Raw genomic sequence first — 25,802 nt, forward strand, 5'->3', positions numbered from 1 at the left:
AAAACTTAAAGGTTTGTATAAATGTATAAATGTACAATTTTTTTAAATGAATCAGGCTGACTTATCATCTTACGAGGCTGACAAAACTCTAAGTTATTATGAAGAACTCCTATTATCTTTACGGACGAAGACCTGCATGCAAGCTGTGTGTCACAGTGGTATAGCAGCCACACACCAGAAGGCAGTGAAAATAATCGCGTACAAAAACGGGGATGGATATCGTAATGGGAAGTTAATTGTGGCTGGAACATTCCCCATGGTAGGTGACTTAATGCTGCTTACTTAAATGCTGCTTATATCCTCAGAGGTAATGATAATGGTGATTCTCCTGATAAGAAAAAAAAAATATGAGATTGAGTGATAAATGTCCCTGGCCAGGTTTACCAATTTAAGCTGATGAGATTGAGATCCCTGTTTCCTTAAAGGCATTATTTTTTATTGTATTTCTTTGGATAGACTTAGAAAATTTTTTTAAAAATCAGAATGTGTTTTTTTAAATTGGCTCCAAAGCAAAGATATAAAAGGAGAAAAAGTAAAACTACCCAATTTTCTTCATTCTTATCAAGAACGATGTCATTTTCTTCCCTCCTTCCCAAGCCAACTTCCGATTTTATGTCATCTGAGTGATCTAAGAGATGCCACCTTGTTTATCATGTGGAGCACTAGAGTGCTTATTTGTTGATAGGGTGCTTCATTTTCAAATTGGAGAAGAAGGGATTGTGTTAAGAGGAACTGTGTGGTCTGTCTTAGAACACATAGACACAGGATTGAAGGAGAGTCCAGAAGGCCCAAACCCAGATTTGTCTTTCCAGGTTTGATGATCATCCTGTCTGTGCATTAAGATTAATACTTCAGTAACATATTTTACAGGTGATGTTAAATATGAGATGAAGTTCTCATTGGAACTTCTTTACAAACAGTACTTATTTATCCACTCACCTCTTTGGTTGAAAAATAAATGGATTTTTAATTGAAATATTGTTGTTCAGTAAACTAAACAAAGTACAGAAATTAGTGACTTGAAGATTCACTCAGGGATCCATACTGTCTTTTATGGTCTTGGGAAAAAATATTAGCCTTTTCATTCTGTTTTCTCATCTACCAAATGGTGGTAATAATACATGTCATATCTTGGTTTAAAAGTTAACTACTCATTTATTTTTGAGCAGTTCATCAATATGAAATATTACAATAATTTTATACCTTATCAAGCAACAAAATTGAAAGTAGATTTCTCGATTGGACATTCCTTGGAAAGTACTCTGAGGCTAAAATGTATTAACATACATCAGTTGCTATGTTACATTTTTAGAGCTAGGAATTTTCACAGTGGGATTAGACTAATATAAAATGGTATAGAACAATCTAATATTAGAAATCATTACTAATCAAAAATCAAGATCTGGGAAGGTGATGTAGCTCAGGAGTAAAATGGTTGCTTAGCATGTATGAGTCCTTGTTTTAATCCCTACTACTGCTATTACACACACACACACACACACACACACACACACACACACACAGTCAAGATTAGTAGTTACTCAGATCTGTATTTTCTCAAGTTAAAAGATTTTCTCAGGGGCTGGGGATGTGGCTCAAGTGGTAGCGCGCCCGTCTAGCATGCGCGAGGCCCGGGTTCGATCCCCAGCACCACATACAAACAAAGATGTTGTGTCTGCCGAAAACTAAGAAATAAAATATTAAAAGGTTCTCACTCTCTCTTAAAAAAAAAAAAAGATTTTCTCAGATTTCTGAAAGGTGAGCTCTTCTTTATTATTCCCAATTCTATCACTAGTTCATGTCAGTCCTTCACAGACTGTGTTGTTTAGCTTCTTACAGAATGCACAGGACAGCTTGGGCTTTCCAGAGCAGCTTCCAAAGTATACACCAGAGATGGAACCACAGTTTTTACCTTGCGTGATTTGGTTTTATGGGCTCTAAATGAATCCTTTATGCAGAGAGACTCTGAAGAACAAAAGACAGGCTCCACTCCTGTTGGAACAGAAGAGATGACTGCTAAAAGTATGTGGACAATGCTTCTGCTTATGTTCAATCATGAAAAAGTTAAATGAGATTCTTTCAATCACCTCTTCTAGAGTTTTAAAATCACAACCAGCTACTATTGTAACTGATTTAAGAGTCTCAATGAGATTCTCCAAGGCATAACTTGGGTTATCAACTTGGTTTTTGGAGCCAGAATACTAAGGTTCAAGTTCTAGCTCTGTCACTTGTTCAGTGGCTTTTGGGAAAGTTTTTAACCACTATGTACCTCAGTTTTCTCATTTGTAAGAGTGTTTTTAAGGACTGACTTGAAATAAAAACCATATATAGAATTTTCCCTTGAATGTTATCTTAGTTCATTTTATGCTACTATAACTGAGTACTATAGATCCAGTAACTGGTTGATTTATAAAGAATAAGTATTTACTTCTCACAGCTTCTGAAGCTGGAAGTCTAGAATCAAGGCCCTGGCAGGTTTGGTTTTCTGATGAGGGTTGCATTCTCCAGAGGGGAGAAGTGCTATGTTCTCAGGAGGCAGGATAGACGGCAGGAGAGCCAAACACTGTGTGAAGCCTCTTTAGTAAGGACCGTCAACCCATTCACCTTTGAAGGTCCCACTTTCAGAGACCATCACATTGACCATTAAATTTTAATATCGGAATTTTTCTGGAGGGGACACATTCATACCACAGCACTCACATACCCACACCACAGAAATACACAATACACATATTCGCTTGATAAATATATTAATAAAAGTATTAATAAATATATTAATAAAAGTGTACATACTCATATACATACATGTAGATACATATATACGTGTATGTATTTTTTTTCTTAGAACAATGCCTGGTTAATGTTTATCTAGGCATTCAATGAATATTAGTTATTATTATTCTGTATAGAATATTATTTATTTTTGTTGCTGTGGTTGCTGCTGATATGTACTATGTAGTTAGGTTTGCAGCAGTTGTGTTTGTATAGAATATGTATATATTTTTTCTTTTTATTCATACATTTAATTGAATGAGTTTCTTGTATCATTGCCATATGGCATATATTGTGCATTGATGTTTCCACCTTCCCTCTACATCTATCAACATCCCTCTTCCCCCCTTTACTAGCCTCTAAAAGTCCCTCTCTATTTTCAGGTTACATTTTATTGTTTCCACATAAAAGAGAAAGTTTGTGATATTGTTTGAATAATTTCACTTGACATGATGTCCTCCAGTTCCATCCATTTTCATGCAAATGACAGATTTTATTCTTCTTTATAGATGAATAATAGTTCATTGTGTATATAGCTCATCATTTCTTTATCCATTCATCCATTAGATGTTGAGGAGCACCTAGGCTGATTTCATATTTTGGCTAATGTGAATAGTGCCACAATAAACATGGGTTTGCAGGTGTCTCTTTTGTATACTGACCTTATTTCCCTCAGATTTATACCCAGGAGTGGTGTAGTCTGGTCATATGGTGGTTCTACTTTTAGTTTTTTGAAAAAGAGACCTCCATACTGTTTTTTTTATAATGTCTATACTAATTTACATCCCCCCAAACAGTATATAAGGTTTTTTTTCCCTATATCTTTGCCAGCAATTGTTCTCTTTTTTTTTGTAGAAGTAATTTTATTTATTTTATTTTTATTCTTACATCATTGATAAATTTGGAATGCATTTTTTATTTTTTAATTTGTTCTAATTAGTTATACATGACAGCAGAATGCATTTTGACACTCTGTACACAAATAGAGCACAACTTCTCCTTCCTCTGGCTGAACATGGTGCAGAGTCACACCAGTAGTATAATCATACATGTATATAATGTCCATTCCACCATTCACCCAGTCCCCACACCTCCTCCCCTCCCCTCACTCCCTTTGCACAATCCAAAGTTTCTTCATTCTTCCCCCAACCCCATTATGGATCAACATCTGCTTATCAGAGAAAATAATCAGCCTTTTTTTTTTAGGGTTTGGCTTATTTCACTTAACATGATATTCTCCAACTCCATCCATTTACCTGCAAATGCCATGATTTCATTCTTCTTCAAGACTGAGTAATATTCTGTTGTGTATATATACCACAATTTCTTTATCCATTCATCTGTTGAAGGGCATTGAGATCGGTTCCATCATTTAACTATTGTGAATTGAGCTGCTATAAACATTTAGATGGCTACATCTAAATGCTGATTTTAAATATTTTGGGTATAAACTGAGGAGTGAGATAGCTGGGTCAAATAGTGGTTCCATTCTAAGTTTTCTAAGCAATCTCCATACTGCTTTCCATAGTGGTTGCACTAATTTGCAGTGCCACCAGCAATATATTAGTGTACCTTTTCCCCAATTCCTTGTCAACACTTATTATTGCTTGTATTCTTGATAATTGCCATTCTGACTGGAATCAGATGAAATTTTAGAGTAGTTTTGATTTGCATTTCTCTAATTGCTAGAGATGATGAACATTTTCCCATATACTTGTTGATCAATTGTATTTCTTTTTCTGTAAAGTATCTGTTCAGCTCCTTAACCCATCTAACTGATTGGGTATTTGTTTGTTGGTACTGAGTTTTTTAACTTCTTTATATATCCTGGAGATTAGTGCTCTATCTGAGGTGCATGTAGTAAAGATTTCCTCCCATTCTGTGGGCTCTCTCTTCGTGTTATTGATTGTTTCCTTTGCCGAGAAGCTTTTTAGTTTGAATTCATCCTATTTATTGATTCTTTATTTTACTTATTACACTTTAGAGTCCTAGTTAAGGAAGTCAGTTCCTAAGCCGACATGGTAAAGATTTGGTCCTATTTTTTCTTCTGTTAGCCACAGGGTCTCTGTTCTAGTTCCTAAGTCTTTGAACCAATTTGAATTGATTTTTGTGCAGGATGAGAGATAGAGGTTTGATTTTACTTTTCTCCATATGGATTTCCAGTTTTCCAAGCACCATTTGTTGAAGAGGTTATCTTTTCTCCAGTGTATGTTTTTGGAGCCTTTGTCTAATGTGAGATAACTCTACTTATGTGAGTTTGTCTCTGTGTCTTCTATTCTGTACCATTGGTCTATATGTCTACTTTGGTACCAATACCATACTATTTTTGTTATTTATATTTATAAATTTCCATATGTTGAACCAACCTTGTATCCCTAGAATGAACTCCACTTGAACGTGGTGCACTATTTTTAAAATATATTTTGCATGCGATTTGTCAGAATGTTATTGAGAATTTTTGCATTAGGGACATTGGTCTAAAGTTTTCTTCCCTTGATGTGTCTTTGTCTGGTTTTGGTATCAGGGTGTTACTAGCCTCATAGAATGAGTTTGGAAGGGTTCCCTCCTTTTCTATTTCATGCAATAATTTGAGGAATATTGGTGCTAATTCTTTTGTGAAGATTGTGTAGAACTTGGCTGAGAATGCGTCTGGTCCTGGGCTTTTCTTGGTTGGTAGACTTTTGATGGCATCTCCTATTTCATTGCTTAAAATTGATTTAAATTATGCATGTCCTCTTGATTCTGTTTGGATAGTTCATGTGTCTCTAGAAATTTGTTGATGTCTTCAAGATTTTCTGTTATTGGAGTATAAATTTTCAAAATAGTTTCTATTAATCTTCTGCATTTCAGTAGTGTATGTTGTGATATTTACCTTTTTAATCATGAATTTTAATAATTTGAGTTTTGTCTTAATTAGTGTAGCTAAGGGTTTATCAATTTTATTTATTTATTCAAAGAAACAACTTTTAATTTTGTCAAGTTTTTGAATTGTTTCTTTTGTTTAAATTTCATTGATTTCAGCTCTGATTTTAATTATTTCCTGTCTTCTTCTGCTTGTGTTGTTGATTTGTTCTTTTACTAGGGTTTTAAGATATAATATTTGGTCATTTATTTGTTGACTATTTACTCTTTTATTGAATGAGCTCAATGCAATGAATTTTCCTCTTATCACTGCCTTCATAATGTCCCAGGGATTTTGATATGCTGTATTGGTGTACTCACTTACCTCTAAGTATTTTATTCATTTCCTCCATGATTTCTTCTGCTATCCATTTGTCATTCAATAGCATGTTATTTAGTCTCCAGGTTTTGGAGTAGCTTCTATTTTTTATTTTATCATTGATTTTAGTTTCATTCTGTTATAATCTGATGGAATGCAGGGTAGTATTTCTATTATTATTATTATTATTATTGTTATTATTATTATTATTATTATTATATTTGCTACGAGTTGCTTTGTGGCATAACATCCCGTCTGTTTTAGAGGAGAATCCATGTGGTGCTGAGAAGAAAGTGTATTTGCTCGATGGCTGGGCTAGCTGATAGCAAGATGTCCCACTTGTTATAGCTGGTCCCTCCTGTCCCCATGCATTTCAGGACTCACTGAGCTGGAGAGAGTCCTGTTTTCTCTAGGGTCTCCAACCTATACTCTCCACCCCCATGCCCTGTCCAGGGAACTGTCTCTGGTCTCCAGCTTTCCAGGGTTTTCAGGCCAAGACTGACCCACATATTCCCAGCTGCAATCTGATGGACCTGGACTTCAGATTCCCCAGGCTCTGCCTTGCTGTAGCTCCAAGATATTGATGCTGTTCCATCTTGCACAGAGACCGCCATGGATGCACTCACACAAAGGAGTGACCCTGCAAAGAGGCAGCCAGATGGAGGCCATTAGCACACCCAGCAGGAAGACCCCAGATGCAACCAGACCTGCACAGATCCAGGCCCTGGTTGGTGTCCCCAGGCTAAGGCAGCCACACCCAGAGATGGCAACAACAAACCTTCAGGCCTCTTAGCCCTGGATTTCCAGGCCCTGGCCAGTGTCTCACATGGCAGCAGCTGCATGTGACCAAACCTGTGGGTACCCTGAAAATGGATTTCTAGGCAGCAACAGGCAGCAGGCACTCCTCAGGCAGTCTGTGGGCAGTCTGAAGGCAAACAGTGGGTATTCAGTGGATGGATGTCAGGCAGAGGGTGATGGGCAGGCTAAAGGCAGGCAAACAGGCAGCCAGTGGGCAGTTGGCAGTGTCAGGAAGATATCTGCATGCAAAAGGCTGGTGATATACTGGCAAAGGGCTAATGTTCACAGTAGACAAACAGAGGTCAAAGAGCAGGGGAGTGGGCAGAGAGAGCTCTTGCAGAGAACCAGTATTTCCTCTGCCTGAATCCCATGTCACAGAGCAACAAGGAATGCATCCTCCCTCTAGTATGCTATCTTAGATCTCCTTGTTTGGTTTTTGATAATAACCATAGTATCTATGGTGAAATGGGATCTCACTACAGTTTTGATTTGCATTGCTCTGATGTCTAAAGTTATTGAGCATTCATATATTTATTGACCATTTGTATATCTTTTGAGACATGTATATTATGTCATTTTTGTTTGTATTACTTTTCGTTGATTTGAGTTTTTCATGTATTCTGGATTTTAATATTCCATCAGATGCTGACAAAGATTTTTTCCCATTTTGGAGATTGTGTCTTAACTCTGTTTAATGTTTCATTTGCTGTCAGAAGCTTTTTACTTGATGTAATCCCATGTGTTAATTCTTGTTTTTATTTTCTGAGCTACTAGAGTTCCATCCAGGAAACCATTGCTTCTGCCAATGGCTTGAAATGTTTCTCCTGTTTTCTTCTAGTAGTTTCAGAGTTATAGTTCTAACATTAGCTCTTTGATCTATTTTTAGTTGATTTTTTACAGGGTGAGAGATGAGGGTTAGTTCTAATCTTCTACGTGTGAATATCCAGTTTTCCCAGCACCATTTGTTGAAGAGATGGTCCTTTCACAATGAGTGTTTTTGATAGCTTTGCCAAGAATTGGTTGACTAAAGATGTGTAGATTCATTTTTGTGTCCTCATTTTTTTCCTAGTTTATTTACATATCTACTTTTATGGCAATATGCTGTTTTGTTATTATGGCTCTGTAGTATGTCTTAAAATTAGGTATTGTGATGCCTCCAAATTGTTCTTTTTGATCAAGATCGATTTAGCTGTTCAGGGTTTTTGTGCTTCCATATAAATTTTAGGATTTTTTCTCTTGTTTTAAGAAAGAATATCATTGGTATTTGGTTGAGAATTACATTGAATCTGTAGGTTGCTTTGGGTAGTGTGGCAATTTAAACAATTATTCCTTTCAATCCATGAACATGGTAAGTCTTTCCACCTTCTACTGTTTTTCTCAGTTTTTTTTTTTTTTTTTTTTTTTTAGTGTTTGGTAATTTTCACTGTAGATAACTTCCATCTTTTAGTTTTATTCCTAGGTATTTTGTGTATACTTTTGTGGCTATTGTGAATTTCTTGATTTCTTTCTCAGCAACTTTATCATTGGGATACAGAAGAGCTACTGATTTTAGTATATTGCTTTTGTGTCCTGCAACTTTACTGAATTTGTCAATTCTAAAGGTCTTTTGGTAGAGTCTTTAGAACTTTCTCTGTATAGAATCATATCATCAACAGATAATTTAACATCCTCCTTTCCTATTAGTATGGCTTTTATTTTATTTCTCTTTCTTATGTGTGCTCTGATTGAAATTTTGAGCATTATATTGAATAAGAGTAGTGAGAGTGGACACTTGATCCTGATCTTGGAGGAAATACTGTCAGTTTTGTCTATGCAGTATGATGTTGGCTATGGTTTTGTCATAAAGAGTCTTTATTTTGTTGAGGTATGATTCTTCTATCCCCTGTTTATTCAGGACTTTCATCACAAAGGGATATTGAATTTGGTCAAAGACTTTTTGTGAAATTATCATGTATTTTTATCCCTGATTCTATTTTTGTGCTGTATTACATTTATTGATTTGCATATGTTGAACTATCCTTGCATCTCTGGAATGAAATCAACTTGATCATCATTTTGAAATGTGCTGTAAAATTTGGCTTGCAAGTATTTTATTTAGACTTTTTGCATATATATCCATCAGGGATATTGGTGTATAATTTTCTTTATTTGATGTGTCATTAGGTTTTGGTAGTAGGATAATATTGACTTCATTGAATGAGTGTAGAAGAGCCCACTCACTTTATAGTTTATGGAATCTTTTGAGGAGCATTGGGATTAGTTCTTCTTTAAAAGTCTGATGAAATTCAGCAGTGAATCCATCTGGGACTGGGCTTTTCTTTGTTGTGAGCCTTTTTATTACTGCTTCAATCTCATTACTGTATGTTGATTTATTTAGGTTTTTTATGTCCCCTTGGTTTGATTTTGGTAAATCTTATGTGTCTAGAAATTTGTCAGTTTCTTCTAGATTTACCAATTTGTTGGCAAGTAGTTTTTCAAAATATTCCCTAATGATCCTTTTTAAATTCAATGGTGCCTATTTTAATGTCTCCTTATTAATGTCTAACTTAATTTGGGCCTTTTCTTTTAATTAGTTTAGCTTAGGGTTTGTAAATTTTACTTATCTTTTCAAGAACCAACTTTGTTTATTCAATCCTTTGTATTGTTTTTAATCTTTATTGCATTGAGTTATGCGCTAATCTTATTATTTCTTTCCTTCTACTGGTTTGGGGCCTTGTTTGTTCTTGTTTTTCTAAGACCTTTAGATGCATTATTAGGTTATTTATCTGAGATCCCTCTATTATTTTAATGACAGCACTCCTTGCTATAAACTTCCCTTTCAGTGCTGCTTTTGTTATATTCCACAAGTTTCGGTATATGAGGTTGCAATTTTTATTTGATTCAAGATTTTAAAAATTTCCCTCTGATTTCTTCAATGACCCAGTTCACCTAATAGGATGTTGGTCAATCTCCATGTTTCTGTCTAATTTCTGCAATTTCTCTTGCTGTTGATTTCTGGTTTCATTCCATTATGGTAGATAAGGTGAAGAAATTATTTCTTTTTTTAAATTTGATAATACTTACTTTGTAGCTTTCATATTTCTTGTGTTTCTGTATTGAGATTTGCACATTTATTGAAATGGAAACTTCTCTCACTTTTATATGAGGCCTTCTGATGATACATATTAGGGTATTTGTTTTGTAATGTTGAATTTAATTCCATTAGACCTCATAGTTTAATCTCCCTGCAGCTTCTTTGCTGTGATTAGTGGGTTTTGACATAATGTATCAGAGCCTAAGGGACCTACTTTCTCTAATGGTCTTCCAAGAGTGGGGTCACTTTGGTAATTTAGATAGGTGTGGTATATGTAGATGGCAGATGATATGGAATTCACTTTCTGTGGTTACTCCTGCAATGGAAGGGGTTGCCCTGTCAGGTGGTGGGTATTGCCATGTGCACTGTCGATTATGGCTCTGTTACTTGAAAAGTATTTCTGATACAGGATGTTTCAACTGAGGTGAAGGGCCTGAAGATTACCTGTTCAGACAATGGTGCAGTTTCTGACGTTTCATATGGAGAGGTAGGGACTGGGATCACAGCTCCTCCTCTGTGACACTCACATCCAATCTTGTTAGCAATGTGTGATATGACAGGTATGATGACAGCCAATGCTGAGGACCTCATAGACGAAGTGTCCACAGGAGTTGTTTTATTTCTATTGGTTATTTCTGTGATATGACTATCAAGGAATGGGATGTCATAAGCCCCTACCTGTGCCCCTTGAGGACTAGTCACCACCTGGAGACTTTTGTCTCCATTCTTTTAAGTTGAAGCATCCACCAAGGTTTAACCAGGATTTGGTTGTATCTGGAACAAGGTACAATTCCACTCAGGTAGACTTCAGTGTAGCTAAGTGTCAGATCACCCAATGTATATGAATTCCCAGGCTTGATCCCCATCTCCACTAAATAAGTAAATATATAACTATATAAACCATATAAAAATAAGATAACAACAATAGCAGCAATCATCATAACAGAAAAGAAAGAGGAAAATATATAATATGATAAAAAGATTCTTAAAAATTAAAATTAAAAAAGAAGATAATAAAGTGAAAAGGGAAGATAAAAAAATTAGAAAGAGTAGAATAAAATTTTTTAAAGGTCCAAAAATTTCTTCCCCTCTAAGATGCTCAAACAAAGGGAGGAGAGTGGATGATTACAACCTATGCCAATCAAAACTTTACTGTCTTCTTAGGCTTCGCACTCCATGTACTGAGTGAGGGGCTAGGGGTTTTTCTAACCCCAGTTCTTTCCATTGTGTTGCTTACCAGGTTATAGGCAGGTGTGATCTCTGGCTGACACTAGTTAGAATTCCTCTATTTCTTTGCATTCTGAAATATGCCAAGGTCAAATGCAAAGTCATCCAGGCAATCTGTAGCTTTTTGAACTGTGCACTCTGAAGGCAGGGCAAACACTCATTTGTTTTGTTCTCTAATGTTCAAGAAATAATTATGTGAACATTTAGTGTCTAACTAATTACTAAAACATATAATTCTGCCTTTATTTGGCATATGGAACATCTGGTCTTCAGGTTATATAAGATTATAATTTCAAACACACATCTTTCAAATTCTTAATGCTAAGTGAGTTTAACCTATCCCCAAAAAACCAAATGTCGAATGTTTTCTTTGATATAAGGATGCTGACTCATAGTGAGAAAATATTTTGAAAAACAAATGAATTCAGAAAGCATATTTGTTCATTATTCATCAAACAATGATAAATGTTCTATTTGTTTCCAGAAAACTCTATAATGAAATTGAGAACCAAATTATTTTCTGGATCTGTGAAATCTGATAGTTTGGATGGTATAGATAAGTCTTTGCTCACCCTCATTCTCAGAAATCCTATTGCTGTCTGGGTATCTTGTGGTGAACCATTTATACCTCCAAATGGTAAGTATTTTAATTTTCACTTTCTTTCATTTAACTATATGAAGGTGGAGAGAAGTAAATCTTATGTCAGAACAAGAAAATGAATTAAATGTGTATAATGTCAACATAATAACATCACATTTATGCAAAGAACAGGAGGTCCATCAATTAGTATGTGCACAAGGATAGCTATACTTACATATTTGCACAATTACCAGCTTTTTCTTACTGGAATGGAGTATTCTGTGTGGAAAAAATGTCTAATTTAGTTGATAAAGAGATCCTTGGTCTATAAGACGGAGAATAATGGTATACATTAGAAAATAACAAATGAGTTTAATTCGCACTGAGGACGACCTGTCTGCACATTTTCATTTTTAAGAATTGCACCCTTTAGGCAGTAGGTGAATGTTTAAAAAATGAATGGTTCCAAGCCAGGCTTTCATCACCTCCAAATAGTTTGTGGAAGTGGAAAATGAAATATGGCTATTGCATATGGTAAATCTGTATAATAAAACAGCACTGTTCTTTTTTTCCATAAAGAAATGCCGTAAGCCCTGTCATCTTTCAAGTGAGGTTTCTTTTAATGACCCTTACCTTTTAATTACTTGTTTCTAATTGAATCTATTTATTGAAGCAGAAAGTTCTTTATAAATTATTAGTGTTCATGATAAATTACTGTTGATAAAAGAATGTAAGGTAAAATATCATGTATTTTTATTATTCTAGCATTGCAGAAAGCAGAAAAATTAGAGAAACAGAACTGGCTAAAAAAGGACAAAATTTTGGCTGATCTAGGTACCATGAAACACAAAATGAGGCAGTTAAAAGGTCAGTACGAACTAAACCAACATGATTGTGTTTAATTCTAAATGTAACCTCAATTTGCTGATAGTTATTTTCTACTATTAAATACCAAGAATTTAACATAAATATTGTGTTACACAGTCATTTGAGCAGAATCCAAAACCTAGTAATACATTTTTATATTGATTTTATATTTGTAAATTTTATGTTAACAGGAATACCATATAACGTATACATTCGTTTAAAAAATTAGGAGAGTATCTGTGCCAGATAATCACCCTTTTGGTTTTGAAATGATTCCTAAATTAACATTTTATGGGCTTTGGAATTAGCTTTTGTTTAAACAAAACCTTTCAGTGATTCCTTGGGTATTGTTTTATTTTTGTTGTTTTTAATAATCAGAATAAGGAAGTACTAAAATCTTCAATGGTCATTGTCAATATCACAAGGATTCCTTTTTATACAACATAAGACATGCTATTTATGGTCAAAGTGATCAGTTGGCATAATTTGTTATCTTCCATTCTTTTTTTTTTCATAGAATCTTGGGATCCTGGACTTATTCTATTTCTAGTACTTGAAATAGAAATGGTTTTTTGGAAAGAAACAATGTTCTGGAGACTTTAGATGAGGAAGGTAGAATTTATTTCAGGCTTCATAATAGCAGAATTTTAACTCAAGTATCTTGCTTCAATAAGTAGCACAAATTACAGCACAAGACAGATCTCTGATTTGAAATGGCTACTGTCCATTTCTTACCAAAGCCATATTGATTGGCTATAAGTGAAAAATTTCTGTTACTACTCACAACCTCTTCTGCTCCTACTTCTAGACATTTTAAAGTTCTATGGCCATGTCCAAAACAAAATCTATTACATCCCTCCTATATCAGTGCATCTTTTTTTCCTCTAGCAACACATCCTACTACCATCTACCCAGCTGCTATGTCACAGAAGCTGGGAAGTTATTCTTGGCATCTCCTTCTCCCTCATCTTTCCCAAGAAAATATTTAGCAAGTCTTCTTACTCTGAATCTGTTAAGTTGATCTCAAATGATTTTAACCCTTCTACAATTATTATCCAAGTTCAAGCATGTAATATCCAGTCCTTAGATTACTGAAACAGTTTTCAAACTGTTCTTCCTCCTTCTGATGACAGCAGTTACCTTTATATGAATAGTGATGATGTTCTAAAGATGAAGGAATCATGCATAAATGCAAAGGAGTCATGGTACTCCAGGTATAAAAACTTTCAAGGGTTCTATTATCTTTAGGATGTAGTTGAAGCTCCTTATATGGGTCTTTCTGATTTCATTTTCTGTGAGTTCCCCCTCTCTCTGCTCACCACACTCCAAACATCTCAAATTTGTTTTAGTGCCCCAGACAACACATGCTGTCTTCCTGAGATTTGATACCCTCAGTTCCCTCTGCCTTGGTATTTTCTTTCTTCTGTCCTCTTGGATTGCTCCTACTCATTCTCTATATATTTTAGATAACTCATTACTTCTTCCTGGAATCCTCCTCCAACATTCCAAACCTGGGATAATGTGGTTGATAACATACTGAATTTCTCCTCTGATAGTTCTCATCGCATTATTTTAATTACCTATTTATTTGACTATCTTCCTTCTATCAAATCATGAATTGTAGACCCATCTAATTTATTATTTGAATAACTGTGGAATGATTGGCTTAACCGTGGTGACTTGCTACCATAATTCCAGGGATTAAGAAGGCTGAGACAAGGTTGCAAGTTTGAGACCAGCCTCATCAAATATTTGACCCCCCCAGTAACTTAGCATGTCCTTATCTCAAAATAAAAAATATAAAAATAAAAAGGACTGGGGATGTAGCTCAGTGGAAAGCAGTCCTAGGTTCAAAATCCAGTACCAAAAATAAATAAATGAATGAATAAATAAAAGCAATTTCAACCATTTATTCTAGGCTCTAGGGAGTGATTCAAACTTTATTCTTAAATCAAGTTAAATCAATAGAAAGCAGCATACTGAAAAGTGCCCCTTGCAGAGCTGCCTGACTGAATTCTGATTTGATGCCACGTCTTTCGGTCTTTAGCTTTTATTACAATTAAATATCAAAAAGACATTTAAAGTAATTTTGGAGTCATCTACAATATTACTGTTGAAAACAGTCTTTATTTGGTCAGTTGATTTCCATTATGGAGTGATCCATTGATGTAGTTTCTCTTCTAATTTAATGCTAAGATAAATCTTGCATCTACTTACAAACTTGTATATTTTCCGCTATTAAATATGAACTCAAAACATGTTCATAAAATACTCTGAAGAAGACCCTTTTCTAACTGTTAAGATTATGAGGATTAAAAAAAAAACACAAATCTTATCTCTGGTAACTCTATTCCTATTAGATGGTGTGTCTTGAGGGTTGAGTTAAAGGGGAAGTATGATAAGTATGAATAGTTGCTGAATTGACTACTTTTTATTATTATTATAGCTGATAGTAAATGCAACAAATACCATGTGCAAAAAAACTGTGATAAGTTGATTTTACATTGCATTTGTAAGCGTAATCATTGCCATTATCATTTATAGTATGAGTGATTACTTTATAGGGCTTTTATGATTAGAAAATGTCAAATATTTACTACATGGTTACAGCAAATAATCAATATTGGGATAAGGTTCCTGAGTAGACAGTCTATTTTTCCACTTGAGGTTTTAAAACTATTAAATGAAACTCAGAGATACAAATCAGGCCTAGGTATCACCTTTGTTATACATACAGACAGTGTTGGAGCATTTCTTTTGATGTGTGAACTGAAACCCCAAATCGGGTAGACTTGTCTTTTCCAGGCAAAAAATGGTACTGAACCAGGGGTGGACCTTCCAGTAAGGGAAGGGATGAGGGAACTGGCTTAAGCAGTTAGGCTTAGAGTATGACAGAACATCAAAGCACTTATGTTTTCAAGTTTCCAAGAGAAAAGAGGGGAAAAATGGTCAAGAATTGTCAACTTATTTTTACCAATTTCCAACCAGAGAAATCATCTGCATTATCAATGGTGTTCCATCCACTTGAAATGAAACTTTTAGAAGAGGGATAATAATTAGCTATTATCATAACTGACCCCTGATCTCATGTGAAATAAATAGGGTGTTTGGGAAATTTAAGAAGAAAATAAAAATAATTTATTCAATATATTTTTGCCTTTCTTTGATGTATGTTATTCTTACCTACATAAATAATAGTTTATTATAAAAACCTTTCCCCCAGTTAAAACCTTTTGAGGTGACATTATATCTCTTTATGAAAATTATAGTGCAAATGCATGCATTTTCTTAAGACCATTAGAAGCAAGTTGACAAATAATAAATAATGCATAATATTTTTTTCTGTTTCCTATGTTCAATCCCTGACTCCCAACAGTGTAATGATAAGCTATTGTTGAACTCCTGGTTTAAAAAATTGCAACATTTGAAATATATTTTAAATAATATATTTGTTGGAATATTATTCATAAAAATTAAATGTCATAAATTAATGTTATCTCAGTTCTATAAATAAAGTTGACTAAAAACTATAGTTAGTATAAATTTGTATTGAGGAACTACTCTGGTTCTTTTCAAAACACATTACCTAGTGCATTGTCACTGTAACTCATTGGCTAATTGATTCAATCATGCTTTCTTCACTTTCATAAATTACGTATGAATGCATATTAGACACATAGGATTCTGGTTTATTTGAAAAATCATTGCTGCTACTTATTTTTATTTCTGAATATAGTACCATAAATTTAAGCTGTATGTACCTATTCTTTATACTCTGCAAATGCAAATGATTTTTAAAGGATTTTGTCATAGTCTAAAAATCTGCCCATTAAGAGTAACTTGGGCATGATGCGATGGCATATGCCTGTAATCCCAGCAGCTCGAGAGGCTGAGGCAGGAGGATCGTAAGTTTAAAGCCAGCCTCAGCAACAGCAATGTGCTAAGCAACTCAGTGAGACCTTGTCTCTAAATAAAATACAAAATAGGGCTGGGGATGTGGCTTGGTGGTTGAATGCCTCTGAGTTCAATCCCTGGTACCCTCCTCCTGAAAAAATAATTTGGCAAAAAAAATTGAGATGCAGCTCCATCTTATTATCAACATAATTGTTGCTTTCTCAAAGAAGCCTTCTCTGATATCTCAGACTAGGTCAGCAGCTGCTGTTACATGCTTTCTTAGTCCCTGGCACAGCACTATTGTAATGGATTTTTGGTTTAATCATTTCCTTGGATCTGCCTTCCCTACCAAACTTGAGGAATGGGCTCACTCTCAAACCTGTCTGCATTTGCATCATATTGCACAATGCCTGAACCCTAGCTGGTGCTCAATGTAGACTTCTGGAAGGAGTGTACAAAATAAAACATTAACCCAGATCTGCCCACACCAGCCTGTGTGGGACCCAGGCTCACAGAAGGCCCAGGTCCACCCCTTTACCAGCGGGGCAGAGACCCACCAGAGCCCAGCCTCTGGCACATGACCGCCTCTTCTTACCAACAGACTATCATGGGAGCCCAGACCTGGCCTGGATCCACCCACACCAACTTGTGCAGGACCCAGGTCCAGGGTAGGTCCGAGTTTGCCTCCTCATACCTGGGAGCCTAAGCCTAACCCACTTTCATCTTGGGATACTACAGTCATTGCCATAGCCTTCTCCAAGCAGTAGTCCATAACTTTTTGACAGAGACAGGACCTAGAAGCAGCTGCATCTCAGAGCAGGCATCCAAAAGAGAGTGTAAGGCCCACCCTTTCAGCCCCATCTCTGTAAGACATTGCTTCCATCTTGGGGCACCTTAACTATTATCTCAAGTTACCTTAGCTATTGCTGCCTTCACCTTTAGATGCAATAGCATACATTGAGGGACACGAGCAGGGTCTGGAAGCCTAGCATCAAGATGAGGTACAGACAATCTGCACAGGCACTATAAGAATATAAGGAAGAAACTGTAATATATCAGATCCATGCTGCAAGAAAGGAAGACACATAGACTACATGAAAAGACAAGAGAGGAAAGTGCCCCGAACAAATCAGGACACTATAATAACAGAACCCATGGACAGTGAAGTAGATGAAATGTCAGAGAAGGAGTACAGAAGGTTCATAATTAAAATTATCTGTGAATTAAAGAATGATCTAAATGAGCAAATATAGGCAAAAATTGATCACTCCAAGAAAGAGATAAGAGAGCAAATACAGGTAGCAAAGATTACTTCAAGAGAGATAGAGACTCTGAAAAAAAAAACAGTCAGAAATCTTTGAAATGAAGGATACAATAAACCAAATAAAAATTCAATAGAAAACATAACCAACAGATTAGATCACTTGGAAGAAAGAACTCCAGATAACAAAGACAAAGTATACAATCTGGAAATTAAGTTGATTACACAATGAAGATAGTAAGAAACCATGAACAGAACATCCAAGAATTATGGGACAGCATCAAAACACCAACTCTAAGAGTTATTGGGCTAGAGGAAGGCACAGAGTTTCAAACCAAAGGAATGCACAATCTCTTCAATGAGATAATATCAGAAATTTTTTCAAGCATCAAGAACGAATTGGAAAACCAAATACAAGTGGCTTACAGGACACCAAATGTACAAAATTACAACAGATCTACACAAAGGGACATTATAATGAAAATGCCGAGCATACACAATAAGGATAAATCTTAAAGGCTGCAAGAGAGAGGAATCAGATCACATATAGGGAGAGACCAGTTCACATTTCAGCAGATTTTTCAACCCAGACCCTCAAAGCCAGGAAATCATGGAACAACATATATCAAGCTCTGAAAGAAAATGGATGCCAATCAAGAATCTTATATCCGGCAAAACTAAGCTTTAGATTTGATGATGAAATAAAAACCTTCCATGATAAACAAAAGTTAAAAGAATTTACAACTAGAAAGCCTGCACTAGAGAACATCCTCAGCAAAATATTCCCTGAAGATGAAATGAAAAACAATGATGAAAATCAGCAGAGGGAGATATTACACTAAAGGAAAATCTATTCAGAGGAGAAAGCAAGTCACGTTGAATACTAAAAGTAAACAAAACTGGCTGGGAATAAAAATCCTGTCTCAATAATAACCATGAATGTTAATGACCTAAATTCACCAATAAAAAGACATAGACTGGCAGATTGGATAAAAAAAAAAAAAGATCCAACAATATGCTGCCTCCAGGAGACTCATCTCATAGGAAAAGGCATCTGCAGATTTAAAGTGAAGGGTTGGGAAAAATCATACCACTCACATGGACTGCGGAAGCAAACGGGTTCCCATCCTCATATCAAATAAAGTTGACTTCAAGATAAAGTCAATCAAAAAGGACAAATAAGGACACTACATACTGCTCAAGGACACATGCACCAAGACTTAGCAATTATAAATATATATGCCCCAAACAATGGAGCATCTATGTTCATCAAACAAACTCTTCTCAAGTTAAAGAATCAAATAGACCACACCACAATAATGTTGGGTGACTTTAACAAACCTCTTTTATCACTAGATAAGATCTTTCAAACAAAAGCTGGTAGAAGAAACTTCTCTTAATTAGATCATACATTATGTCACAAAGCAACTCCTAGCAAATACAAAAAGGTAGAGATACTACCCTGCATTTTATCAGATCATAATGGAATGAAATTAGAAATCGATGGTAAAATAAAAAATAAAAGCTACTCCATCACCTGGAGACTAAATAATATGCTACTGAATGAACAATAGGTTGCAGAAGACACCAGGAGGAGATTAAAAAATTTGGGAAGTGAATGAGAACACAGATACAACATATAAAAATCCCTGGGACACTGGGAAAGCAGTTCTAAGAGGAAAGTTCATTCCTTAAAAGAAGAAAAAGTCAACAAATAAATGACTTAACATTACATTGCAAAGCCCTAGAAAAAGAACAAATCTACACCAAAAGCAGTAGAAGACAGGAAATAATTAAAATCACAGCTGAAATCAATGAAATTGAAGCAAAAAAAGCAACTGAAAAAACCTGACAGAACAAAAATAAATCTTTGAAAAAATAAATAAAATTGACAAACCCTTAGCCATGCTAACAAAAAGAAGGAGACATAAAACTCAAATTACTAACATACATGATGAAAAAGGAAATATCATGACAGACACTACAGAAATACAGAAGATAATTAGAAATTATTTTGAAAACTTGTACTCCAATAAAATAGAAAATATCGAAGGCATCGATAAATTTCTAAAGTCATATAATTTGCCCAAATTGAATCAGGATGATATACAAAACTTAAACAGGTCAATTTCAAGCAATGAAATAGAATACACCATCAAAAGTCTATCAACCAAGAAAAGCCAAGACCATATGGATACACAGCCAAATTCTGTAAGACCTTTAAGGGAGAACTAATACCAATACTCTTCAATTTATTTCAGGAAATAGAAAAAGAGGCAGCACTTCCAAATTCATTCTATGAGGCCAATATCACCCTGATTCCAAAACCAAGCAAAGACACATCAAAGAAAGAAAACTTCAGACTAATATCTCTTATAAATATAGATGCAAAATTCTCAATAAAATTCTGGCAAATCAAATACAAAAACATATCAAAAAGATTGTGCATCACAATCAAGTGGGATTCATCCCAGGGATGCAAGGTTGGTTCAACATATGGAAATCAATAAATGTAATTCACCACATCGATAAACTTAAAGATAAGAATCATATGAACATCTCAATAGACATAGAAAAAGCATTTGACAAAATGCTTTTGACAGCACCGCTTAATGTTCAAAACCCTAGACAAAAATAGGGATAACAGGAACATGTCTCAACATCGTAAAGGCTATCAATGCTAAGCCCCAGGCCAACATCATTCTAAATGGAGAAAAATTGAAAGTATTTCCTCTAAAAACTGGGACAAGACAGGATGTCTCTTTCACCACTACTATTTAACATAGTTCTTGAAACACTGGCCAGAGCAATCAGACAGACAAAAGAAATTAAAGGGATACACATAGGAAAAGAAGAACTCAAATTGGCACTATTTGCTGCTGACATGATTCTATACCTAGAAGACTTTAAAAGTTCCACCAGAAAACTTCTAGAACCAGTAAATGAATTCAGCAAAGTATCAGGATATAAAATCAACACCCATATATAAAAGGCATTTCTGGATATCAGTGACAAATCCTCTGAAAGGGAAACAAGGAAAACTACCATATTAACAATAGCCTAAAAAAAAAAAAAAAAAAAAAAAACGTTGGGAATCAACCAAAGAGGTGAAGGATCTATATAATGAAAATTACAGAAACCTAAAGAAGGAAGTCAAAGATCTTAGAAGATGGAAAGATCTACCTTGCTCTTGGATAAGCAGAATTAATATTATCAAAATGAACATACTACCAAAGTACTATACAGATTTAATGCAATTCCAATCAAAATCCCAATAACATTCCTAATAGGAATAGAAAAAGCAGTCATGAAATTCATCTGGAAAAATAAGAGACCCATAATAGCTAAAGCAATCCTTAGCAGGAAGAGTGAAGCAGGTGGCATCACTATACCAGACCTTAAACTATATATACTACAGAGGAATAGTAACAAAAACATCATGGTATTGGCACCAAAACAGACTGGTAGACCAATGGTACAGAATAGAGGACACAGAGACTAACCCACAAAATTACACTTATCATATATTAGACAAGGCACCAAAAACATACATTGGAGAAAAGATAGCCTCTTTGATAAATGGTGCTGGGAAAACTGGAAATCCATATGCAACAAAATGAAATTAAACTCTTATCTCTCACCATGCATAAAACTTAACTCAAAATGGATCAAAGACCTAGGAATAAAACCAGAGACCCTGCAACTAATTGAAGAAAACATAGGCCTTAATCTCCACCATGTGAGATTAGGCTCCAACTTGCTTAATAAGACTCCTGTGGCACAAGAATTAAAATCAAGAATCAATAAATGGGATGGTCTTAAGCTAAAAATTTCTTCTCATCAAAAGAAACAATCTGTGAGGTGAATAGAGAGCCTACGTCTTGGGAGCAAATCTTTACCCCTCAGACATCAGATAAAGCATTAATCTCTAGGGTATACAAAAAACTCAAAAAGCTAAGCACAAAAAAATAAAAATAAAAAAATAAATAACTCAATCCATAAATGGGCCAAGGACCTGAACAGACATTTCTCAGATTATATACAATCAATCAACAAATATATGAAAAAAATGTGCATCATCGATAGCAATTAGAGAAATGCAAATCAAAACTACTCTTTCATCTCACTTGAATCAGAATGGCAGCTATTATGAAGACAAACAACAATAAGTGTTGGTGAGGATGTGGGGAAAAAGGTACACTTATACATTGCTGGTGGGTCTGCAAATTGGTGCAGCCAATATGGAAAGCAGTATGGAGATTCCTTGGAAATCTGGGAATGGAATCACCATTTGACTCAGCTATTCCTCTCCTTGGTCTATTCCCAAAGGACTTAAAAACAGTATATTACAGGGACACAGCCACATCAATGTTTATAGCAGCACAGTTCACAATAGTTAAACTCTGGAACTAACCTAGATGCCCTTCAATAGATAAATGGATAAAAAATGTGGCATATATACACAATGGAATATTTACTCAGCAATAAAAGAGAATAAAATCAAGGCATTCACAGATAAATGGATGGAGTTGGAGAAGATAATGCTAAATGAAGCTAGCCAACCCCCCCAAAACAAATACTGAATTGTTTTCTCTGATATAAGGAGGCTGATTCATCAAGGGGTAGGGAGGGAGAGCATGGGAAGAATAGACAAACTCTAGAGAGAGCAGAGGGGTGGGAAGTGGAGGGATGGGGCATAGGGTTAGAAGTGATGGTGGAATATGATGGACATTATTATCCACAGTACATGTATGAAGACATGAATTAGTGTGAATATACTTATTTACAATCAGAGATATGAAAATTTGTGCTCTATATGTGTAATAAGAATTGTAATGCATTCTGCTGTCATATGTAAATAAAAAATTAATTAAAAACACATTATGCTTACTTAAGAAGTTTAGAAATCAGTGGAGATTCAGTGATGCTGCATCTTCAATACAGAAAAAGAAAACAATTTTGTAAGTGTGACTTTTTAAATCTCTTTTGTAATGATTTTAAGTGGTCTAGTTGAAAGAATGCACAAATTTGAATTCCTACACTTATCAAATTATGCCTATGATTCTTCAGAACACATATTCTGATAAATATTTTCTCTTACCACAGCTTCTTAACAGCATAAAGGGCACAGCAGAGGTGTCAGAAACTAATCGTGCTCATGGGGTGTTATTAAATAGAAAAAAAAAAGGCTCCTGTCTCTTGGGTTAATATTATTTTAGAAATACTTAATCTCCAGGCTGCTAAGCTAATTGTGGGGGAAAGGCTTATTATTAGTGAAGAGAACAAAACGTATGTTCCAAGACTGGAAGAGATGATGGGGACTATATAAGGTCATGAATTCTATTTGACTAAATTACTGCTGAACCATATCGTGGATGCCAGGCTGGGGCCAGGGTGGAAATCAGCATGTTATCTTTCTTTTCCATCTGTAGAGTGAGCGTGCACATTCTGGCCATTTAAAGCCTCAAGCCTCCTGTATGAAGAGGTATTGTTAGGTATTATTACCTTAGGCATATTTGCTTTTATGATATGGTTAGTATTTTAGCCTATTCTCCCGAGTGGAATAATTTATGCACAGAAAGCCAAACCAATTTATTTGAAATCTGAAAGCCTATCATCAGATACATTTCCAGAGACTTCTTTCCCCAGGGCGGCGAGTAACAGCATGTCAGCCAGCTTCCATGGTTCCTACCAAAAGCCCTGTGCAGCCAGTGGTGGTTGAAGGAGGCTGGACTGAGCAGACTCAAGAGGAAATTAAACTCATGGAACTTATAAGACACACAGAGGTATGTATGTTCTTTAGGATTCCAGACATTTGAGACTCTGCCTCTTTTATAAGCATTTAAAAGTACAATATTGAATTTTTAAATTACACTATTAATATATTCTTAGCATCTGGTCACTTATGACCACATAAGCATATGCCAAGCATTGAATTGGCATTTGGAGAGTAGCTATCTAAGAGACAGCCAGCTCATCTGAAAGTCTGTTTTGTTTGAATGAAGACCAGAAATTATGACCTTAGCAAAGAAGAGAAAAAGGCCCAGTGGATATGTCCAAAGGTAATTATAATAAGTGTAGCCAAGTTGAGCCTTATGGCTTCATTGCTCATCACTCCTGAGGGTATGTCTCAATATGTAAAAAGAGCAAGGAGCAAAATACTAATTGCAATGGAGACATTCAAAATGAGGAATTGAAAAAGTGGTTTCAGTACAATTGGTTAATCAGTCAGGATCACCACACATTAAAAAGTTGAAAAGAGAAAGGTCAGCTTTGGAGAGAGAGGACTGGGGATAGAGACTGGGGAAAACTTTTTTGCTTTGTGAAGTTTTTCATCAAAATGAGCTGTTCCTATTTAATAGGGTCTCTCAAATTTGTGAAATGAGTTCAAACTAAATCTTAGGTGGGTGCCTAAGTCAAGGTTACTAGAAAAAAGAAATTGACATTGCTAGAAATATGACTTCTTGCCAAGCTAAGAAGGATAAATCACTGATCAGGGAATAAATGCAAAGGACTGAACTAGGACATGCTTGAAGTAGGATGAAAAGCTGCCTGGCAGGGATCTGGCAAGTAGAAGGGTAGCTGCTGTTTTTTTTTTTTTTTTTTTTTAAAGACAGCAAGTAAGGACTTAAACAACACTCATCTACACTCCCTTAAGCATTTCTTGGTTAAAGGAAGTGGTGTTTTTCTAATAAAAAACTCATTTGTTAGATGCAAAGAAATCTCTCACTAGGAAAAACACTATGCAGAAGTCCAGAGACATGAATCCTTTCATTTCTTCAAATTATAAATGAAAGGTAAATACTTGGTCAAAATGAGTACCTTATTATGATTACTCCAATGATTGTTAATGGATTTAGTGTTTCATTGAAGCAAAGGGAATATACCAGAATCCATGACAAGAGAGACCAATGCATTTAAAAGTACAATATAGAATTAATAGTTACTTACTAAAATCTTGGGTGTCATTTATGATTACATGGTATTTCTGACTTTCAGCACAATCATTACACACACTAACCAATTCTCCAAACATGGGATTCTCTGGGCTTCTCTTGACAGGCACAACTTTCGGAAGTTCAAGAACTGCAATCCAAACAAAATTCCCCAGTTGCAACTAAACATAAAGCAGTCCAGCAGAGTAGCCTGTACAAGCAACCCAACACAAAACGAGTCTGGGCTTATCTAAATGGAAGAAGACCTGAAGATGGCACTTATGCCTGGGGCAGGACTGTTACAGAGGTAAATCAAGTGTGAAAGAGTGTTTTCATAGGCCTGGATTCAAATTCCAGTCTAACCTTTCTAGAGGTTTGGTCAGGCAAATGTCTTTACTTCTCTGAACCTCATTTTCTCATATGTAAAATGGGAACAATACTTCTCTTGCAAAGGTGATCTGATGATTAAATGAACTTATATGTGTGAAAATGTCAAGTTCAATGCTGTCCAACATATGTATTAATCTGAGTACAACTCATAGCCAGAAGAGAACAGTGCCAAATGAACATACTCCAGCTGAGTCAAATCCAAACTTTAAGATAATTAAAAATTCTATTTTTCATCCATAGTAAACCCAGTTCACAAAAGAGTGATACTTTATGAATTATTCACTAAATATGTTGTAAGGAAAACATCAGTACTTGTTAGAGAAAGCATATCATATTTTTATCACGAAGAGTCCTACCTAGACTGGCCAAATTTCTACTTCCCAGAACAATGACATAGGAAAAGATGAGTAGCAGCTCATTTATTGTTTACAACTTGGGGGATAATGATAAAGTTTGATATTTTTGTTATCATCTGTAAGTGAAAACTTTAGGCACATAATAAATGGATTTTTCAAAAGTCTTATCTTTTGCTATGATATTTCAAATAATAGTTTGTCTTTATTTTGTGAAGCATTTTCATAAATCTTTCTGGGAAAAGAAACTCACATAAAAATGAGATGTAGATTGGGTTGGGTGGGGGCTAGAAAAGCAAGATGGTGCACTAGGGTGACCTTGAGAAGACTTCAGAGGGGTGAGGGCCCTAGAGGAGCAGAAGCCCATCAGATGAGCTTTGCCTCTGAAGGCTGGTCCATTTTCAAAGTGTAAGAGAGACCACCCTCTTTGAT

The 25,802-nt window shown here is 35.3% G+C and overlaps 1 protein-coding gene across 2 annotated transcripts in view; it reads left to right on the forward strand.

The window, feature by feature from the left end:
* The window catches only part of Dcdc1 (doublecortin domain containing 1), a 485,491-nt gene that overhangs the window by 437,064 nt on the left and 22,625 nt on the right, over window positions 1–25,802 (forward strand). For both annotated transcript variants that reach the window (XM_040284557.2, XM_078046288.1), the window contains 6 exons: window positions 56–259; window positions 1,830–2,022; window positions 11,575–11,727; window positions 12,436–12,537; window positions 23,342–23,478; window positions 24,755–24,934. In XM_040284557.2, the coding sequence (XP_040140491.2) occupies window positions 56–259; window positions 1,830–2,022; window positions 11,575–11,727; window positions 12,436–12,537; window positions 23,342–23,478; window positions 24,755–24,934 (969 nt within the window). The remainder of the gene's footprint in view (window positions 1–55; window positions 260–1,829; window positions 2,023–11,574; window positions 11,728–12,435; window positions 12,538–23,341; window positions 23,479–24,754; window positions 24,935–25,802) is intronic.

This window comes from Ictidomys tridecemlineatus, chromosome 4, assembly GCF_052094955.1.
Source record: "Ictidomys tridecemlineatus isolate mIctTri1 chromosome 4, mIctTri1.hap1, whole genome shotgun sequence".
Classification (NCBI taxonomy): Eukaryota; Metazoa; Chordata; class Mammalia; order Rodentia; family Sciuridae; genus Ictidomys; species Ictidomys tridecemlineatus.